Genomic DNA, 17,628 nt, shown 5'->3' on the forward strand with positions numbered 1-17,628 from the left:
GCTCTTTTCTCAATGTGGCTTCTAAATAAGCAGTAATCAAAATGCAAATCAGGTGACCCAGTTAGCATCGAGATCTGTATTGCCATGCAGATGTTCTCTGCATCTCTGTGTTCTAAAGGTAAAAAGGAAGATACTACAAAAGATGCTTATATTAACAACTTCACATTAAGGAGAATAGGGAAGAATCCCTCAGAGCCAGTGGCCTTATAGCTTGTATCACAACTGCCATTTTTGGCTTGGTCTGTTTGAAAGCTGCCCTGTAGAGTGTAGAATAATAAGTATGTACCAGGAGAGCAAGAAGACTGCTTCTGTGAAGCCTCAGATTGCAACCCGTGTAACAGAAAGCCAACACACTCGCCTGAGACAGTCAAAAAATAAAGCTGGGGTCAGAGTAATGGCCCTCCCATCCTCCCTGTGTGCCACTGGGCAGAGCAAGATACATCCCTTTCTGGGGCCTCAGTTTCCCAGGAAGGACTGGACTAGTTCCTTTCCAACTCTAAACTGCATTGATTTTCCTTTACTGAAGCTTCTTGGTGCTCATCTATTGACGAAGGCTGCTTTATGCGCATCAGTTGCCAATTCCTAACCTACCTGATCACCAAGGATGTAACAAAACCCCGCACTTGGTGCAGTGTGCTACTAAATTGTTTTAATGACCTGGAGGCATCCTTCCTTTGCTAGTATCTTTTGAAAATCCCTGTTATATTTTTCAGAGAAACAGGTACCACTTGACTCTACCTTTTTTTTTAAGCATTGGGGAGTTTCATCAGCATTCTGTTTGGTTACATCTATCTGTGCTTAGTCCTTCTGGGGTGTGTGTGTGTGTGTGTGTGTGTGTGTGTGTGTGTGTGTACACAGGAATTGACTTAGGCAGGCCAGGATACTAACCTGAACCTAAAAGTATCTTTGAACCTTGAGCTGTGTACAAAATGTGTCGTGTGTGTGTGTACCCATGTCTGTTTTTTTCCTAAGAAGAGGTTCTGATGTCTAACATGCAGAAAGATTAAAAACTTCTAACTCACGATGTCTCCTCTTTGCATTTGTGATGTTTGCTGTATTTCCATTCTGATATCATTGGGCACATCTAGAAAATAGCTTTCATCTGATGTGACTTTTTCACTGTAGGATTAGGATAGACTGGCTTCTACAGCATTAGAATTTACTGCATAAAGGAGTCTTTAATAAAATATCTCTTTGAAGTTCTAACAGACAAAATATTCTCTTCTCAGCCCATTTCTTCACTTCAAAATTAAGAGAAGCAAGAACAAATCAGATTGTTAGCGGTTTCTCTGAATCTGGACAACTTAGAATAGTAGAGCTAGAATAGATTCTGACCAAGAGGAAACTGAGACACAGGTTCAATCCTTGAATTGAGAAGATCCCCTAGAGGAGGAAATGGCAACCCACTCCAGTATTCTTGCCTGGAGAATCCCATGGGCAGAGGAACCTGGCAGCTGTAGTCCGTGGGGTCCCAAAGAGCTGGACACAACTGAGTGATTAAGCATGCAGAAGATACACATGACTTGAACATATGAAATAAGTTTAAAATGAAACAATTAGCACCAAGACTGTAGTGCTGAGTAATAATAGTTAACACAGTTGACTGCTTACTGTATCTAGGCACCATAATAAGTGGTTTTGTATGTGTTAATATTTCTGTTACTGGTATAACAAATTTCCACAAACTTGGTAGCTTAACCAACAAAAATGTATTATATTACAATGTAAGAGGTCAGAAATCCCAAATGAGTCTCACTGAGCTAAAATCAAAGTATCAACTTCCTTTCTGCAAACTATAGGAAAGAATCTATATTCTTGCTTTTTCCAACCTTCCTGAGGCAACTTGCATTCCTTCACTGAGGGGTCCCAAACCCCTGGGCCATGGACCAGTACCCATCCACAGCCTGTTAGGAACCCCAGCTGCACGCCAGGAGGAGAGTGGGAGGCAAGCAAGCGAAGCTTCATCTGCCACTTTCCTTTCTCCCCATTGCTCATATTACTGCCTGACCATCCCCACTGCCCCCACCCCCATCCATGGAAAAATTGTCTTCCACAAAACAGCCCCTGGTGTCAGAAAGATTGGGGATCACTGCTTTAACTTGTATCCCTCCTCCATCTTAGCTGCTCCCTTACCCTACTTCAATCACCGCATCTCTTTCTCTGACTCTTCTACCTCCTTTTATTTAAATGAACTTAAACTTTTCACTACATTTTGACCGTCTCATTATCAAGGATATTCTCCAGATATTAAGGTCAGCTGATTAATTAACAGAATTAATACAACCTTAATTCCTACTTGCCATGATACATAGCACATTCACAGGTTCTAGGAATTATAAAGAGGGGCATTATTTTCTACTACAATATATAAACTTTTTTAATCCTCAGTAACCTCGTTTAAACAGATGAGGATACTGAACACAGCGAGTTGACATGAATTGCCCCAAATCACACAGCTAGTAATGCAGGTATCTTACCCCCAGAGAATGTCACCTGTACTCTGCACTGTGCTGAAAAAGAAGTTTTAGGTTAGAAGACCATGTGTGAACAGAAATAATTTGAGCAGCTTCCCCAGAAGGTTTGGGCCTAGAAGAAGAAATGTATATTCCATTTGTCCATTCATCCATCCAACACTTTTGAGTATCTAATACCCATCAAGCTAAGTGCTAGGGAATCAAAATAAAGTTAGACATGGTTCCTGACTTTTAGATTTTGCAGTTACCTACAAGAATTGTCAGAACAATGAACAAATAATTACATAATAGGAGATAAATCCTATTGTAGAAGTCTCTCCAAGATGATAAGACATATATGTGGAAGGGAGAAACTAACTCTACCTAACCACAAGATGTGGGTTTAATTTTTCCCAACTACCTTTCCAAACATATGTTTCAGTATTTGGTTTTTACAACTCAGCCCAAGCACTCTTGTCTCAGTTTCACAAAGAAGGATTGTTATTTCCTTTTGCTCTTGTCATTTCCCAGTCCTGGCAGGCCTTCTCTCTACTTTTAGTTGTTGAATTCTACTTATTATTCAAGACTGGGCTTTTTGTGCTTGTATCTGTCTTCCTGCATGGACGGGTTTGCCCCATTCAGAGAAGGTTCTTGTTCCCTATACTTAAAGGTACCTGGCACTTACAGGCTCTTAATGAATGTTGAATTAATATATGAGTGAACACAAGACCACCTCAGATCCCACTGAGATCTCATTTTCCTCCTAATTCATGGAGGAAATGAATTTGACTTCCTATGAATTTGACTCCTTTGACTTCCGATCTCACTTGGTTTATCAGTTTTGTAAGTGTTTCTGTTTTATCGCACTCTCTACTTAACTCAACCTTCTTTGTGAAGACAGAGATCACATTTTCTGAGTTGTGCTATGCAGCACTCAAATAACTGCTGGTTTTAAAATGACTGACTCCAGGCTCACTGAATAGCATCCTACTTACAAGTGACCTTGGCTGAATTTCATCTCTTAAGATCCTGAAATGAAGTAAAATTCATTTGACACAAAACACATGTTGATAGGGCATCACCAGGAATTGAGCAGGTTGTTCGCAGTGTGTAGGCTCGAGGAGAAAAGGGTGCCGAGAAGCAGCCCGTGCTCCTGTACAAACCATGAACATCGGGGTGCACTGCGCACAGGAAGTCATGCTTCATTTGAACGTTTACAATCATACCCTCTCTTTGCTAAGATCTGGGCCCTTGGGGATCTCCACCTAGGTGTCGTGGCTTTTACAAATTTACCCAAAGATTCTGTATGTGTCGCAAAGGTTCTGATTTTTTTATGATTAAAGAGGCTCTTTAGGATACTTCAGAATCCTTATAAAAAGTAACAGCTACCTTTATGCTATGCAGAGGTAATTAGAATGTAATTCTTAGAAAACTTAGGGGCTTCAACTGTTTTGACCAGTGTCACATCCTTGGTGTGGTAGATGTTCAATAAATACTTGCTGAGTTAATGAATAAGATGATGTAACAAAAATAACATTTTTATTGACTTTGGCACAGAAGTACGTTATTTTCCAAATCCATCTATTTCTTAATTCACTTTATTCTATAACGTGTATCCCCTTATTTACCATGAGTGAAGTTCATTTGCAAACAAGAATAAAAGAGAAATGGGAGAATTCATACAGACAACCAGCATATGAGAAAAGGAATTAAAATCAAGTTATCAGGATGAGTTTCCTCTTGTGAAAAATACATACTGGTTGACCCAAAAGTCAATGTGTTAGGGAACAGAAAAGAACTTTGAAGTGAGTCAAGAGGCCTGGATTTCAGCTCCGCTTTTTCCTACACATGTGATATGTGAGCTTGGGCACTCACCTGGTCATCTTTGCCTTGGTTTTCTTATTTGTGAATCTGGAGTTTCACCCTCTGACTCTTGGCATCCATACATAGGGATGCTGCAAGGGGCAAATGGCATAATGCATATCATTGCTCCTTGCAAGATTAAAAGCCACTGACTGTTCAACAAAACATGCATCTCAGTCCATGCCAAGTCCTACATTCTACTGTGAAAGGATCAAAAAGATGATGGAAGGAACTAACCACCCCAGTGGTGTCAGCCTTTCTCACTATGCCATTCTGAGTTTTGTCTACAGGAAACATCTGGGCATTTGCAAATCTTAGAATTAAAAAATTAATTAAGTCTATATTAATCACATGCTGTTTTACAGATATATTGCTTTCTGTAGTAGATATTACAAAATGAATTACGTATGATCCCTGGATGATGATTCTATCAGCACTTTTAAAGAAAGTATGAAATGAGGACTCAGCCAGGAGTTAAGATCTAATTTTTACTACTTCTTACCAGCAGTGTGTTTTTAGATGAGTTGTCTCACCTCCTTGAACCTCCATTTTCTCTTCTAGAAAACAGGAGTAAACAGTAACTGTCCCACAAAGATTTGTTTGTTTCTCCATAAAGAACATGAGATGAGTAGATAACTAACTTTATAAACCTGAGCGACATACAAATTACTCTGTGGTTTGGCTGGTTTTTATTATCCAAGGTCACAAAGCTCATTACAGGGATCCTGGGAAAATCAGCCACTGTTAGACCCTGCTTTTCCTGCATGACCCCTGTAACCTTGAGCAACCTGGGGAAGAGGTAATTGAACAGCAACTACTACTTCGGAAGAAACAGAATCAAGATATCGAAGCTATTGATTCAATATTGACTCACCCTTAAGGCAGTAAACAATGCTTTGGTCTCTGACCTTTTCGCATCCTGGGGCAGTCAATAACCTGGCCTCTAGAAGCAGCGTCTGCCACTGATTCTGATTTGGGAGTACTTTAACCTTGAACTGAGCTCCAAGTAACCAAGGCAACAGGAAGTCAGCTTCTGCATCAGAGGAGCTGGAATCCATAAATCAAGTCTCTAATGCAAACACAGTGTGCAGGTAGAGGTTTAAGAGGATAAGTGATCTATGAGAAATTACCTTTGAAAATGAGTGACTGTCCCTCGATAGGCTATGCACAGTTTCAAAGACTTTTTTAGAAAATTTATCAATCAAGGTCAACAGATTATAGTAGAATGTTTTCATTTAAGTTTAACTTTTTTTATTTCTCTTTGGCTCATCTCTCTTAATTATGAACAGATGTTGGATCCACGAGGTTATTAGCATTGTTATTTCCTCCTTTAAAAATGTACTGGCCTCCAGATAGGCAAGCCTCAGTACAGTTTGTCCTGTGTTGGGGTTTGGGGCTCCTCTGAACACATCTACCATCTTCGTACAGTCTGCTGTCTGAATTTGACAGAGTGATCCTTTCCCAGATCGAAGCCATCATTCATTGCCTTTCCTCATGCCCCAGGATAAGCAGCAGGGCCACACCTCAGTGGTCTAGTCAGGACAGTGCTGAATCTGGCTTTCTTCATGACTGGTCTCCAGCCTCAAAAATCTTCCTCCCTTGGAGAGAACAGCCAGGCTCATGCTGGAAAGGAACTTGCCAAATACCCCACCATTCTGCTGTCACCTAGCATTTGTGAGAACTGGTTCTGAAATGTTTCCCATTTGTCTGGTCCTTTGGGTACCTCTCCATGGCAGCATATGCTGCCACCTGGAATGAAGGGAAGCCAAGACTTCCAGTGGCCAGCCTGTCCAATGCTCTCTCCCAAGGAGAAGTCACCCATTCCAGTTTCCTGAGACCTCTGCTCCTAGACAGAGTTTGTGAATTGCTAGTACTGTTATATCAGCCTTCGTTTACAGTTTATCTAATATTCTTGCCCACATACACTACTTCTGGAATTATTTCCCTAGTCCTTTCAAAACTGGAATATGTCTGAGAAAACATCAGGATTTTTTTTGTTTTGTTTTCTAATTCATTGGATGGCAATTAGTAAACAGTACTATAATCTAGAAAATCCTAAATTATCTAGGGCTTTCAAGATAGCTAAATAGTGACCATCTGAATTATAGAGTGTTCCAAGTGTCATTTTATTATTTTTAACATATTCTGTAATATAAACACTTGAGTAGCAAAGTACACCCAAGAGAGGTGTGATCAGATCCATTTTAATGGCATGATGTGGATTGTGAATCTCTGTTTGAAAAGGGTACAACCAAAATGGCTTAAAATCACTGTGTTCCCAAGTGAAAGTTAAATATCTGCCTGCTAATCCTGTTTATGGCTCAGTCCTTGTGCATGTCATAATTTGAGTAAAGAGCTACCTGCCCCACCTGTGTCCACAGGTACAAAGAGGACAGACAGATCAGGGAGAGGACCTAGAATCCAACAGACCTCTGGCAGCTTAAAGTTCCAGAGGTGTGCTGTGCCAAGGACGCTTGCGCCCGTTTAACGGGAACAGGGCCAGGGTGGCGCAGGGTACCACTGTGGGGGATTCTCCTGACTTAGGCTTTCTGTCCCATTGCTAGATTTGTTAGCCATCCACAGTCAAAGTGCATCAGCCAGTCTACTCTGATGACCATACTCTGATAGACCACTAGGGTATTTCTAAACTATGTGTATTTTCTCAATGGAAAAACAGTTTAAAATATGTTTGTAGTTTAAAAAATATTCACACTAAAGAAGGCTAAAGAGCAGAAGTAAAAACTCCCACACTAATCTTTCCTGTGCTCTCTTTCCTCGGAATAACCACAGTTAGCTATTTGGATGTATCTCCTGGCAGAAGATTCTGTATGCATTTTACACATATTGCCTGTGTTTACCTTGCCTATCCCTTGCACACCTACATATTTTCAAACTGGCATCATCCAGGGGTCATTTCCATGATTGTTGCACTTCCTGATTTCTTGGTGGTTGTGCCTTGCAGTCTCTCTGTCATAGAATTTCATGTTTGTGCACCCCCACTGTCAAAACTCTATGAAATATGAAATCAAAAAACAAAAATGGTATTGTTATTTACAGCTCCTCAAGTGGAAGCTTCAGAGGTTTGGGGTGGAGAGTAGGAGGAAGGTCAGTTCAGTTCAGTTCAGTCGTTCAGTCGTGTCCGACTCTTTGTGACCCCATGAATTGCAGCATGCCAGGCCTCCTGTCCATCACCAACTCCCGGAGTTCACTCAAACTCCCATCCATTGAGTCGGTTATGCCATCCAGCCATCTCATCCTCTGTCGTCCCCTTTTCCTCCTGCCCCAAATCCCTCCCAGCATCAGAGTCTTTTCCAATGAGTCAACTCGTCACACGAGGTGGCCAAAGTACTGGAGTTTCAGCTTTAGCATCATTCCTTCCAAAGAACACCCAGGACTGATCTCTTTAGAATGGACTGGTTGGATCTCCTTGCAGTCCAAGGGACTCTCAAGAGTCTTCTCCAACACCACAGGTCAAAAGCATCAATTCTTCGGTGCTCAGCCTTCTTCACAGTCCAACTCTCACATCCATACATGACCACTGGAAAAACCATAGCCTTGACTAGACGGACCTTTGTTGGCAAAGTAATGTCTCTGCTTTTGAATATGCTATCTAGGTAGTGGAAGGTAAATGAAAATGTCAGGATTTCTTCCTTAGGTGGTTACAGATGCCTTTTCCAGGTGTGATACAGGGCCTCTGTGTCCTCAGTGTGAAGCATGCTGTTGGTAGGCGGGGTCATGGGCAGATGTTGGAAGATGGCCAGTGCACCAAGATGACCCCTGAGTTTAGCATCTGGCTACTTGAAAACTTCCAGCTCTGACAATAAGAGCTGGATGAGTTTAGTCAGTTATCTCTTAACATCCCAGAAATGTGTTGACCTCTTCTATAAAATTAAGAAAATAGTAAGCTCTACACTACATGCTTCACAGGGCTGCTGTTAAGGCCCAAGTAAGCAGATCTCACTGTGGAGGTACGTTGACAGTCTAGGAGGAACCAGTGTCACTCAAGTTGGTTGGATGGGAAAAAAGTCAACAATTGCTATTTGTTATTGTTGTTGCTATTTGCCACTTCTTGTTGTTGCTATCAGTGGTCTGTAGCCTACAAATAAAGAAATTCTGAGTAGATGACCTTTCGACATGGATTCAGATACCTCCAGTCTCTGAACTTAGGCTTAGATGAGTTGGAGAGTGATTTTTTTTTTTTTTCAGTTAGGGATGTAGAAGGTCCCCAGAAATCCCTGGTTATGTCAGGTAGGAGAACTGAGGCTTTGCTGGCTGGTTTTAGTTTGACCTGTGGAGCAAGTTATAATAGTGATAGTAGTAAAAATAGCAATAATCATGACAGGAAACACATAGCATGGACTATGTGTCAGACATTGTTCTGAGCCCTTTATTTTGATTGACTTATGGATGCTGCAAACCACTCCTATGAGAAAATGTGGTTCCATCCCATCTGCACAGTTAAGGAAGCTTGAAGCTTGGAGAGGTTAAGCAACTTGCTCATGATCACGCAGCTGATAAGTAAGAGGGCTTGGATTTGAGCCCAGGAAACAAGGCTCCAGAATAGTTCTTATAATGTGTCATGTGGTAAATTTCCAGGCCCATCCACAGGCACCTTATAAGAGCCTACCCAGGCTTTTCAGCATCATAAAGATGTGACTATTATGACCAGACACTCAAAGGCCCCCACGTACAGCTCTCACTTGGTCTGATGACTATTTATACAACAGTCCCCACAGGGCATCTTCTGCCTCCAGAAGACTGACTTCTTGCCTGAATCATCTTCATTCCCCACCCATGACTTAGGAGACATTCTCCTAAGCACTGAGAATGCCTTTTCTTCAACCATGCTGCTCTGGGAAGCCTTTCCCCACTTCTTCCCACACTAACCCCTTCCTCCCGAGCACCTAGAATGAATAACATGCAGACCTGCCCACACTTGTTGCCCACACTTTTCCTTTTCATTTAGTCTTGTCTCCTCAGCTGACTGAGATGAGAAGCCTCGCTAGGATGGGGTGCACTTCTCCCCTCCGTGCTGTGTATACCACAACCTCTGTAAAAAACAGGCTTCTTGACCCATGGAAGGTAAAGTGTATGCAATGGATAATCCATTAGACCTGTGCCCTGACCCCTACTTTCAGGTAGCCCACCCAAATGTTGTCACCACTAACAGCCACAAAACCAAAACCAGTCATGCTTCTAATTCTTTTTTTTTTCTCTTTAAACATTCTAAAATGTCATTCTTGCAGCCAAAGTTCAGATCATTTGATGATGTGACCTTGGGTCATTTTCAGATTTTATGTTGTCTGTCTTCCTGTTTCTTTAAAGTGACTGTAGGCTTTGGGGTCATTGTTTTTTTAGGGATACCAAGTCCCCACTTAAAAGTGGACCAAACGGCAACGCATGGTAAGAACGAGAGCTCAGCGTCCACCGTGATGACCAGGAAGAAGCCAGCCACGGTGGACAGTGTTGCGATCCCACCTGCCCCAGTGTTATCTCTCCTTGCTGCATCGGCAGCAACGTCGGATGCAGGTGAGCACTTCAGATGCTTTGGATTTGCCCCAGGGAAGGTGGGCGTGGCGAAGCCCTCTGGAAATGTGCTTCTGAATACAGGTAAGCGTTCTGTGCTCAGCCAACCTCCCACAGATGCTGAGCACAGGCGCTGTTTCAGCACTGGATTTTTCAAGTGGGACAAGGTCTAAGAAAGGAAGGAGATCATCTCAGAACCTGGAAGCAGAGGTCAGTGAGTAATAGTAACAGTATTAATCACTGAATTCTTCGTAATTACTAGCCTCGGCACAAAGGACCTTATATGTGTCATCTCATGTAACTCATAAAAGAGCTCTCTGGAACAAATACGTGCATCTTCATTCCAGAAGAGGAAGCTAAGGGTAAGGAAACTTGCCCCGGGAAATTTTAGACAGTCAAGATTTCAACTCAGGTCCAAAACACATGGTCTCGACCACTGCATTTCACTATCTCCTGTGCTCACCAGGGTTAGGAGACAATAATCAGCGCTTCCCTGAGGGTCAATTCATTCTGCCTCATGATGTCATGAATTCCTCAATAGCCACCTGGCTCCTCACTAGCAGTTTATAAAATACAAGCTCCTTACTCAGACATCCCTTATGCTCTGCCTTCCATTACTTCACACATCATCTCCTGTATCAACCCCAGTATGCTAGACTCATCCCTACTGCCAGGGAGGAAGACCTTGTGCTTGGCTCAACACCTTTCTTGAGGACAGCCTTACTCAATTCCTATTCACATCCTTCAGATCTTCAAGGCCCAGCAAGTAAGTCACACCTTCTCTGAATACCTATAGCGTGCAGCATCTCTGTCGTGCATTTGGACTGCATAAGAAATGCTTCCTTTAACTTTTCTCTTGTGACAGAATTGTATGTACCTTAGAGATAGAACCCATGATTTAGATTCTTCTGTCTTCATGGCACCCAGAATGATGGCACATTCCATAAAATGTGTTGAATTGATGTACTGGTAAATCGTAGGCATATTGCCGTATTTAGAAATGCCTATTATGATTAGAAGCCCAAGAAGACACTCATTATTGATATTCACTCTAAACCCATCTTCCTCCAGGCAAGAATACTGGAGTGGGTTGCCATGCCCTCCTCCAGGGGATCGTCCCAACCCAGGGATCAAACCCAGGTCTCCCACATTGCAGGTGGATTCTTTAACGTCTGAGCCACCAGAAAAGCCCTCTAATTCAGCAGATTGCTTTAAATAGAGAACTCAACTTGTCTCCATACCCACCTCTTTCACTGAGACCATTGGTAATTAGGAAAGGAGGCCAACTGAAATAACAGAAAGAAGTATTTGGCATGATTTCCCACGTTGAGTCTCACAAAATATCAGTAGGTGTTTTGTGATAGATGTTTTCAAACTTAGATGAGTGTGAGGAATGCTACTCTGTACCTGCTTCCTTCTGCAGGGTTTTCCTAAGCCTTTAATTGACCAGTGTGCACCGTGAAGTTCCAGGAGGGTGAGACACAGAATTTCACGATCTTACCTGACCACACAACCTCATTTTTTTTTCCTGGGAATAGTTCTTAACATCTCTTGGAAATGGTAGTCTTTACCACCACTTGGGAAATCTTGCTTTGAAGAAATGGGATCATCTCTCCAATATGATCAAGAACATTAGCATCTTTCACTTGCTAGGTGTGAAATGAAACGTTTTTGATGGAAATGCCAGGTAAAGGATGCCAGCTATAAGAATAGCTCTCCCTCTAGGAGGGAGAATCACAGAGGAAAGCAGAAGAAGCTGCCCCTGAGACTTGCAGTATCTTTGTGGAAGGGCATCTGTGGATAGAGAAAAGGGCACTGCTACCATGCCTGGAACTCTAGGAATTCATCACTTGGCTGGAGCAAAAGATTTGGGCCAGAGTCTGCATATGTGTGTGTGTGCATGCTAAGTCACTTTAGTTGTGTCCCACTCTTTGCAACACCATGGACTGTAACCCCCCAGGCTCCTCTGTCCATGTGATTCTCCAGGCAAGAATACTGGAGTGGGTTGCTATGCTCCACTCCAGGGGATGTCTCCAACCCAGGGACTGAACCCATGTCTCTTATGTCTCCTGCATTGGCAGGGGTTTTCTTTAGCACTGGTGCCACCTGGGAAGCCCAAAGTATGCATACCCATCCAGATAACTGCTTATTGAACTCTGTCAGTTAAGCTCTGGAGACCTCCCTTTATGGATTTAAAAATTAGCCTGTGTGTTTCCGCCTTTGCTTGCCAAGAATAGATATTTCCCAGAGGCAAAAGACAGGTGATCCCCTGTTTTCCTTTCCTGAACTCTTTCCATCCTGAGTGAGAGAATGCATTCTTGGGATCCCAAGCTTCTACAGGCTCACCTCCTCTATTTGCATTCAATAATTTACAAATATGCCAAATGGGCATAGAAACAGGTGGATATTAAACTTTTAAACCCGCCTTTCTGGTAATAAGAGCTGAGCCAAAGCCCTCCTGTTTCAGGATATAGGAATAGGCTGTTTATTTTTGGCAGTGCTCAAAGGAGAGCCTCACGAGAATTTCACAGATTTGGTCCGTTTCCGGGTCTTAGACTGCTGAGCGGAACTTTACGGGAAAACAAGCTAAAGACCTACTGCAGGTGCTGGAGACCAGACCGTCCTGAGAGTCCACTCCCCACAGACAAACGTCTTCCCAGAAATCTAAGAGAGTTAGGGTTGCACAACCTGGGCTCATGCCCAGTGCCCCATTTCACATGTGAAGACATTGATGCTTCCAAGATTCAGAAATTTGCCTGAGGTCATGCAGTTGGATTAGAATTCAAATTTCTTGATTTACTGCCTGATTTCCAGTGGAATCTCATTTCTGTCATAGGCCCAACAGTAGCAGAGGCAGACTTCTTTCTCCCTAATTATGGACTTCTAATTTTTTTAGAGAACAGTGAGTGAAACTCATAATTGGATGCTTTAACCAAAGTCAAGTATACAGAAGGCGGTTAATAAATAGTTTCTGGGTTTGATTTCATTCAGTGCGGTGCTTGTACACTGCTGCTGCTGCTGCTGCTGCTGCTAAGTCGCTTCATTCGTGTCCGACTCTGTGCGACCCCATAGACGGCAGCCCACCAGGCTCCCCCATCCCTGGGATTCTCCAGGCAAGAACACTGGAGTGGGTTGCCATTTCCTTCTCCAATGCATGAAAGTGAAAAGTGAAAGTGAAGCCACTCAGTCGTGTCCGACCCTCAGCGAGCCCATGGACTGCAGCCTTCCAGGCTCCTCCATCCATGGGATTTTCCAGGCAAGAGTACTGGAGTGGGGTGCGATGAGAAAACTCACTTTATTGTTTTCTTTAGAGTACCATCTTTCACTATAAATAAGGTAATTTAGAAATTACTTCTGGCTGTATACAGAAATCAACTTATTTTCCAATAGGTCATCATTTCTATGGAATGATTTTGAAAACCCAGACAAGTGCGAGAAGGAAAAGGAAAGAAGAGTAAAATTAAGTTGCTTATAAAGCATAACTAATTTAAGAAATCATTTATTGAGGTATTTTTTTGACCACGTGGCATGAGGTATCCCCAACCAGAGATGGAACCCATCCCCTCTGCAGTGGAAGTACAGGGTCCTAACCACTGGACTGCCAGGGAATTCCCTATTGAGATTTTTAAAATGCTAAAATAATTCAATTAACTTGAAATTCCATTTACTTTAAGGTATCTAGTACAGTCCCTGACACATAGTAGGTGCTGAATAAATAATCACTGAGTGAAATGAATGATTACAAGGGAATAGCTGTATACGTATTCAGTACCAAACAACATGGGAGACATCTGAGAAAAACATGTTTGATATTGGAACTGCTTAACAAGCAAATGGGAAACATTTGACAGACATGTGGTAGGCTGTTGGTAAATACTTGCCAAATAATTTATCAGTCTCTAGTCCTAATGGTATTTTTTTTAGACAGGTGGTCTTTGGTGAAAGAGAAAAAGGAACATTTCCCACTTCATTTTATAAACATGAAATGGAAGAAATGAATGTAGGTCAGAGGCTTAAAAATATGTCTTTTCTAGCTGGTAGGTGTGTGTATGTGTGTATTTTTATTTGTTTAAGGGAATTTTTTTTTAGCTTCTCCAAGTCTGGTAGTCGTGCTGCTTATGAAGTTATTGATTTGGAGGAGGAGGCAGAAAAGGAGCTATAAGAGAGAGTGGCCAGACTGAGAACATGTCAGTCTGTGACCTTCTGGGAGGGAGGGAAGGCAGTGGGAGCCACTGGTGCTCAAGCAGGTCAGCTTTCGTGATCAAACTGCTCAATAGCCATTGATCAGCTGCAGTCCCCTGGCACAGCACAGGAGGTCTGGTTCAAGGCAGCACTGCATCATTATTGTGAGTAATTAGGGCTAATGCAGTGAAAGCTTCAATAAAGTTTGTTCAAAATGATATATAATTTGAAATAACTTCTATTGCCCTGTTCCAATAGTGATTGAATAACCACACCAGATAATGTGCACCTGAATAAGTTAGCCTGATTTTTCTGATCCTCTACACACTGAACTGATTTCTCAAGGAGATTATGGAATGTGTAGAGAGTACAGGGTTTCACTACTAAAACATGCTCCCACACTTTGTATTTAGGATGAGACTATGTTATTAAGTAAATTACAAAGTTTGTAGGCACTTCATAAAACACCAAGAAAATAAATTTCTTTGGTTTCTACACCAAGAGTCCAGAGTAGTAGTGATGGAAAAACAAGCAAATAGGCAGGCATTCCTTTCTTGTTCTCTCTCTCTCTCTCTCTCTCTCTCTCTCACACACACACTGATAATCTCTCATCTTAAATTCAAATAGGAAAAAAGACATGTATCAAGGTTGCTGTCACCAAATCTCACCTGTTCAAGGTATAGACTTGTTAGAGATGACAGAGGGGCAATGGAGGGATCATAGCTCTTAGTTTATAGTTTGTATCTGTTTTGTATCAAGGCTAATAAACTACTCTCTCAAACTGCATGATATGTCTTGTTTAGAACTATCAGAGTAAGTGAAAATATTTAAATTTCATAAGTCTATCAAATGTTTAGACATTTTGCTTCTAAAAGCAAAAGGATGAAATAATATCCAGGTGCAAATGCAAGAAGCAATGAACAGGAACTTCAGAATTGTAAAGTAATGTATTTGTTTTTTGTCATATGGGGAATCATGATCTGAAGCTCCTGATCAAAATAACAGGTCAATTCAGCCAAAAGTCTTGTCCTTCAAAAAGAACCAAAATAGAGCAAATATATGTGCAAGTTGATAGGATTTGGAACATCTAAGAGCCATAAGTATACAAACCAAAGAAGTCATCAAATTGTAAAATAAATTTCTCTAAGTCCAGATTAATCACTTAAAATATACAGGAGAAAAAGTTCAAAAAGATCTAGAGAAAATAAAGCTTTATTTAAAAAACATATCACTCAAATGTTCTAAAGGGCTACCTACCCACTGATGTTGAAGTAGCTCAGAATGAGCTCAGTAGCTCAGTAGCAAACAGACTCTGCCTAGCAAGCTCTACTGAACACTGAAGTCCTAAAAGAGCCCCTTCCCTTTGGCTCAAAACTGGACATCCTAGAAAAGCTGAGTTCTTGCTATGGCCAAAGCTGTCCAACTCAATAGACACAAGTTTGAGCAAACTCTAGGAAATAGGGAAGGACAGGGATGCCTGGAATGCTGCAGTCTATGGGGTCACAAAGAGTCGGACACAGCTTAGCGATTGAACAACACGGCTGTAAACATCCCCAAGAAGCAGCATATTCTCCAGAATCTAGCCCCTGCCTTCTGCTCCAACCCCATTTGCCTGAAAACGTCACCAGCCCCAAACTCCTTTGGAATCCCCACTGTCAGAGTGTACTTTTCAAAAAACTAAAAACTCATGTCAAAGATTCATTCAGCTCTTTAATGAGGAAACCAACATGGTGATAAAACTGGTCCAGAAAGAATTAGAAATAGAAAATGGCATTGCAGGAATGTAGGCATTGGAGAAAGCATCCTCAGCAAGATTGCTCAGTGAATGTCCTAACGGGCAATAAAACCATAACCTCTGGGCTTATATTTCTACTGGAAAGAAATAATTTGCATATTTTCTGGGCAAAAGTCTACAAGTTAATATATTACCTGGCAGAATCTGAGCCTTTACTCAGCAGTGGATAGTGAATTCAATAAGGGTACATTTCCCTGGATAATTAATCATCCTTGGGCAGGCCTGTGAAATGACGCTACGACTCCAAAAGGACATGCACCCTTCCATTTACCTTGTTTCTAAGTTTTGGCTCATTTTTCTTGACACCACTTGTGGGCTGTGCAACGCTCTAGCTGAACGCATGTGTTCTTGCTTCTGATTGCCTGCACTGGAAGCTCAGTACTCCACTAAAGCAGTGTTCACGTCTGTGGACGGGGAAAAGCATGGTACCCAGCATAAAGGATTATGGTGAGGAATAAATGAAGTAAGCCTTAAGCAAATCTTAGCAGAGTGCCTGACACATAGGAAGAGTTCAGCAAGTAAGTCTTATTGTCGCTGCTACTATTGTTACTGTTAGAAACTCTTACTGTTATTACCTGTTTTCCACCCTGGAATGTTCCTATCTCCTTCACCCACTCCTCAAGCTGTTTGAATATTGAATTCATGATTATTCTTCAAGACTCATCGTAAGTGTCTTCAACTCTAAGAAGGCTTCCCTTACACCCACTTTGAGAATCACCCTACATGAGACACCACATCTTCTGTGCCCCATGGCTCCCTACAAGCCTGTTGATCATTGATCCCTACATTTAATGTGGTGTCTGTGTCATATTCTGCACTGTCCACTGCCCTATTGTCAGACCTTATTTGACTTTTTTAAAACTTATTTTTAATTGGAGGATAATCTCTTTACAATATTGTGCTAATTTTCTACCATACATCAACATGAATCAGCCATAGGTATACATGTGTCCCCTCCCTCTGAACCTTCCTCCTATCTCCCACCTCACCCCACCACATACATGTGGAATCTAGAACGATGATACTGATGAACCTATTTGCAGGGCAGCAACAGAGATGCAGGCATAGTGAACAGACTTGTGGACATAGTCGGGGAAGGCGAGGGATGGACCAATGAATTGAGTGAGTAGCATGGAAACATATACATTCCCATATGTAAATCCAATAGCCAGTGGGAATTTGCTGTATGCCGCAGGGAGCCCAAACCCAGTACTCCTCATTCAACGTTGAAACCCCAGTATCTAGCTCTGAGGTGGCATGGGCAAACAATAGCTAATCATTAAATACTAGTCAAAATGAACTGGACAACTGTCTCCTGCACAAGACCATCTGTTGCACAAAAACACATACTCTAGCATGATATTTACTAGAGTTAAGAGGCATTGATTTGCTTTTATTTTCCATGTCAGCCCCAGAAACAGCAAATCATCCTGAGACTGTTCTGCAAAAGGAGCAACCTGAGAGGGACCTCTGAGGCCTCTAGAATCTTCTGTTCAGTAGTAGCAGACCAGCTTCTGGCTAGTCCACCAGGATATCCTCCAAGGAAGATTGTTTTCAAGTTAAAGATAAAAAACAGCCTAAATGGCATGGTCTATTTGGTAAATGGGTATGTGCTTATACAGAGGAGGAGGAACTTGTACACATAAATGTTTTCCTTTACTCAGAAATCCTTTGGGGTTTTCAGGGTGAACTTCTCAGTGGAAAGCTGGAGTTTACACTGGCCTATGCTGATGCGTACTTAATTATTTTATATATACCATTCTTGAATTCTGCCCAAAGTATTGATTTCTGGAGGGCAGCAACCATTTC

At 41.9% G+C, this 17,628-nt stretch overlaps 1 protein-coding gene across 6 annotated transcripts in view; it reads left to right on the forward strand.

Moving 5' to 3' along the window:
* Positions 1-17,628, forward strand: part of SETBP1 (SET binding protein 1) — a 409,906-nt gene that overhangs the window by 370,895 nt on the left and 21,383 nt on the right. For all 6 annotated transcript variants that reach the window (XM_070778561.1, XM_070778557.1, XM_070778560.1 and 3 more), the window contains one exon: positions 9,675-9,845. In XM_070778561.1, the coding sequence (XP_070634662.1) occupies positions 9,675-9,845 (171 nt within the window). The remainder of the gene's footprint in view (positions 1-9,674; positions 9,846-17,628) is intronic.

The sequence above is a fragment of the Bos indicus genome, chromosome 24 (assembly GCF_029378745.1).
Source record: "Bos indicus isolate NIAB-ARS_2022 breed Sahiwal x Tharparkar chromosome 24, NIAB-ARS_B.indTharparkar_mat_pri_1.0, whole genome shotgun sequence".
In the NCBI taxonomy this organism is placed as follows: Eukaryota; Metazoa; Chordata; class Mammalia; order Artiodactyla; family Bovidae; genus Bos; species Bos indicus.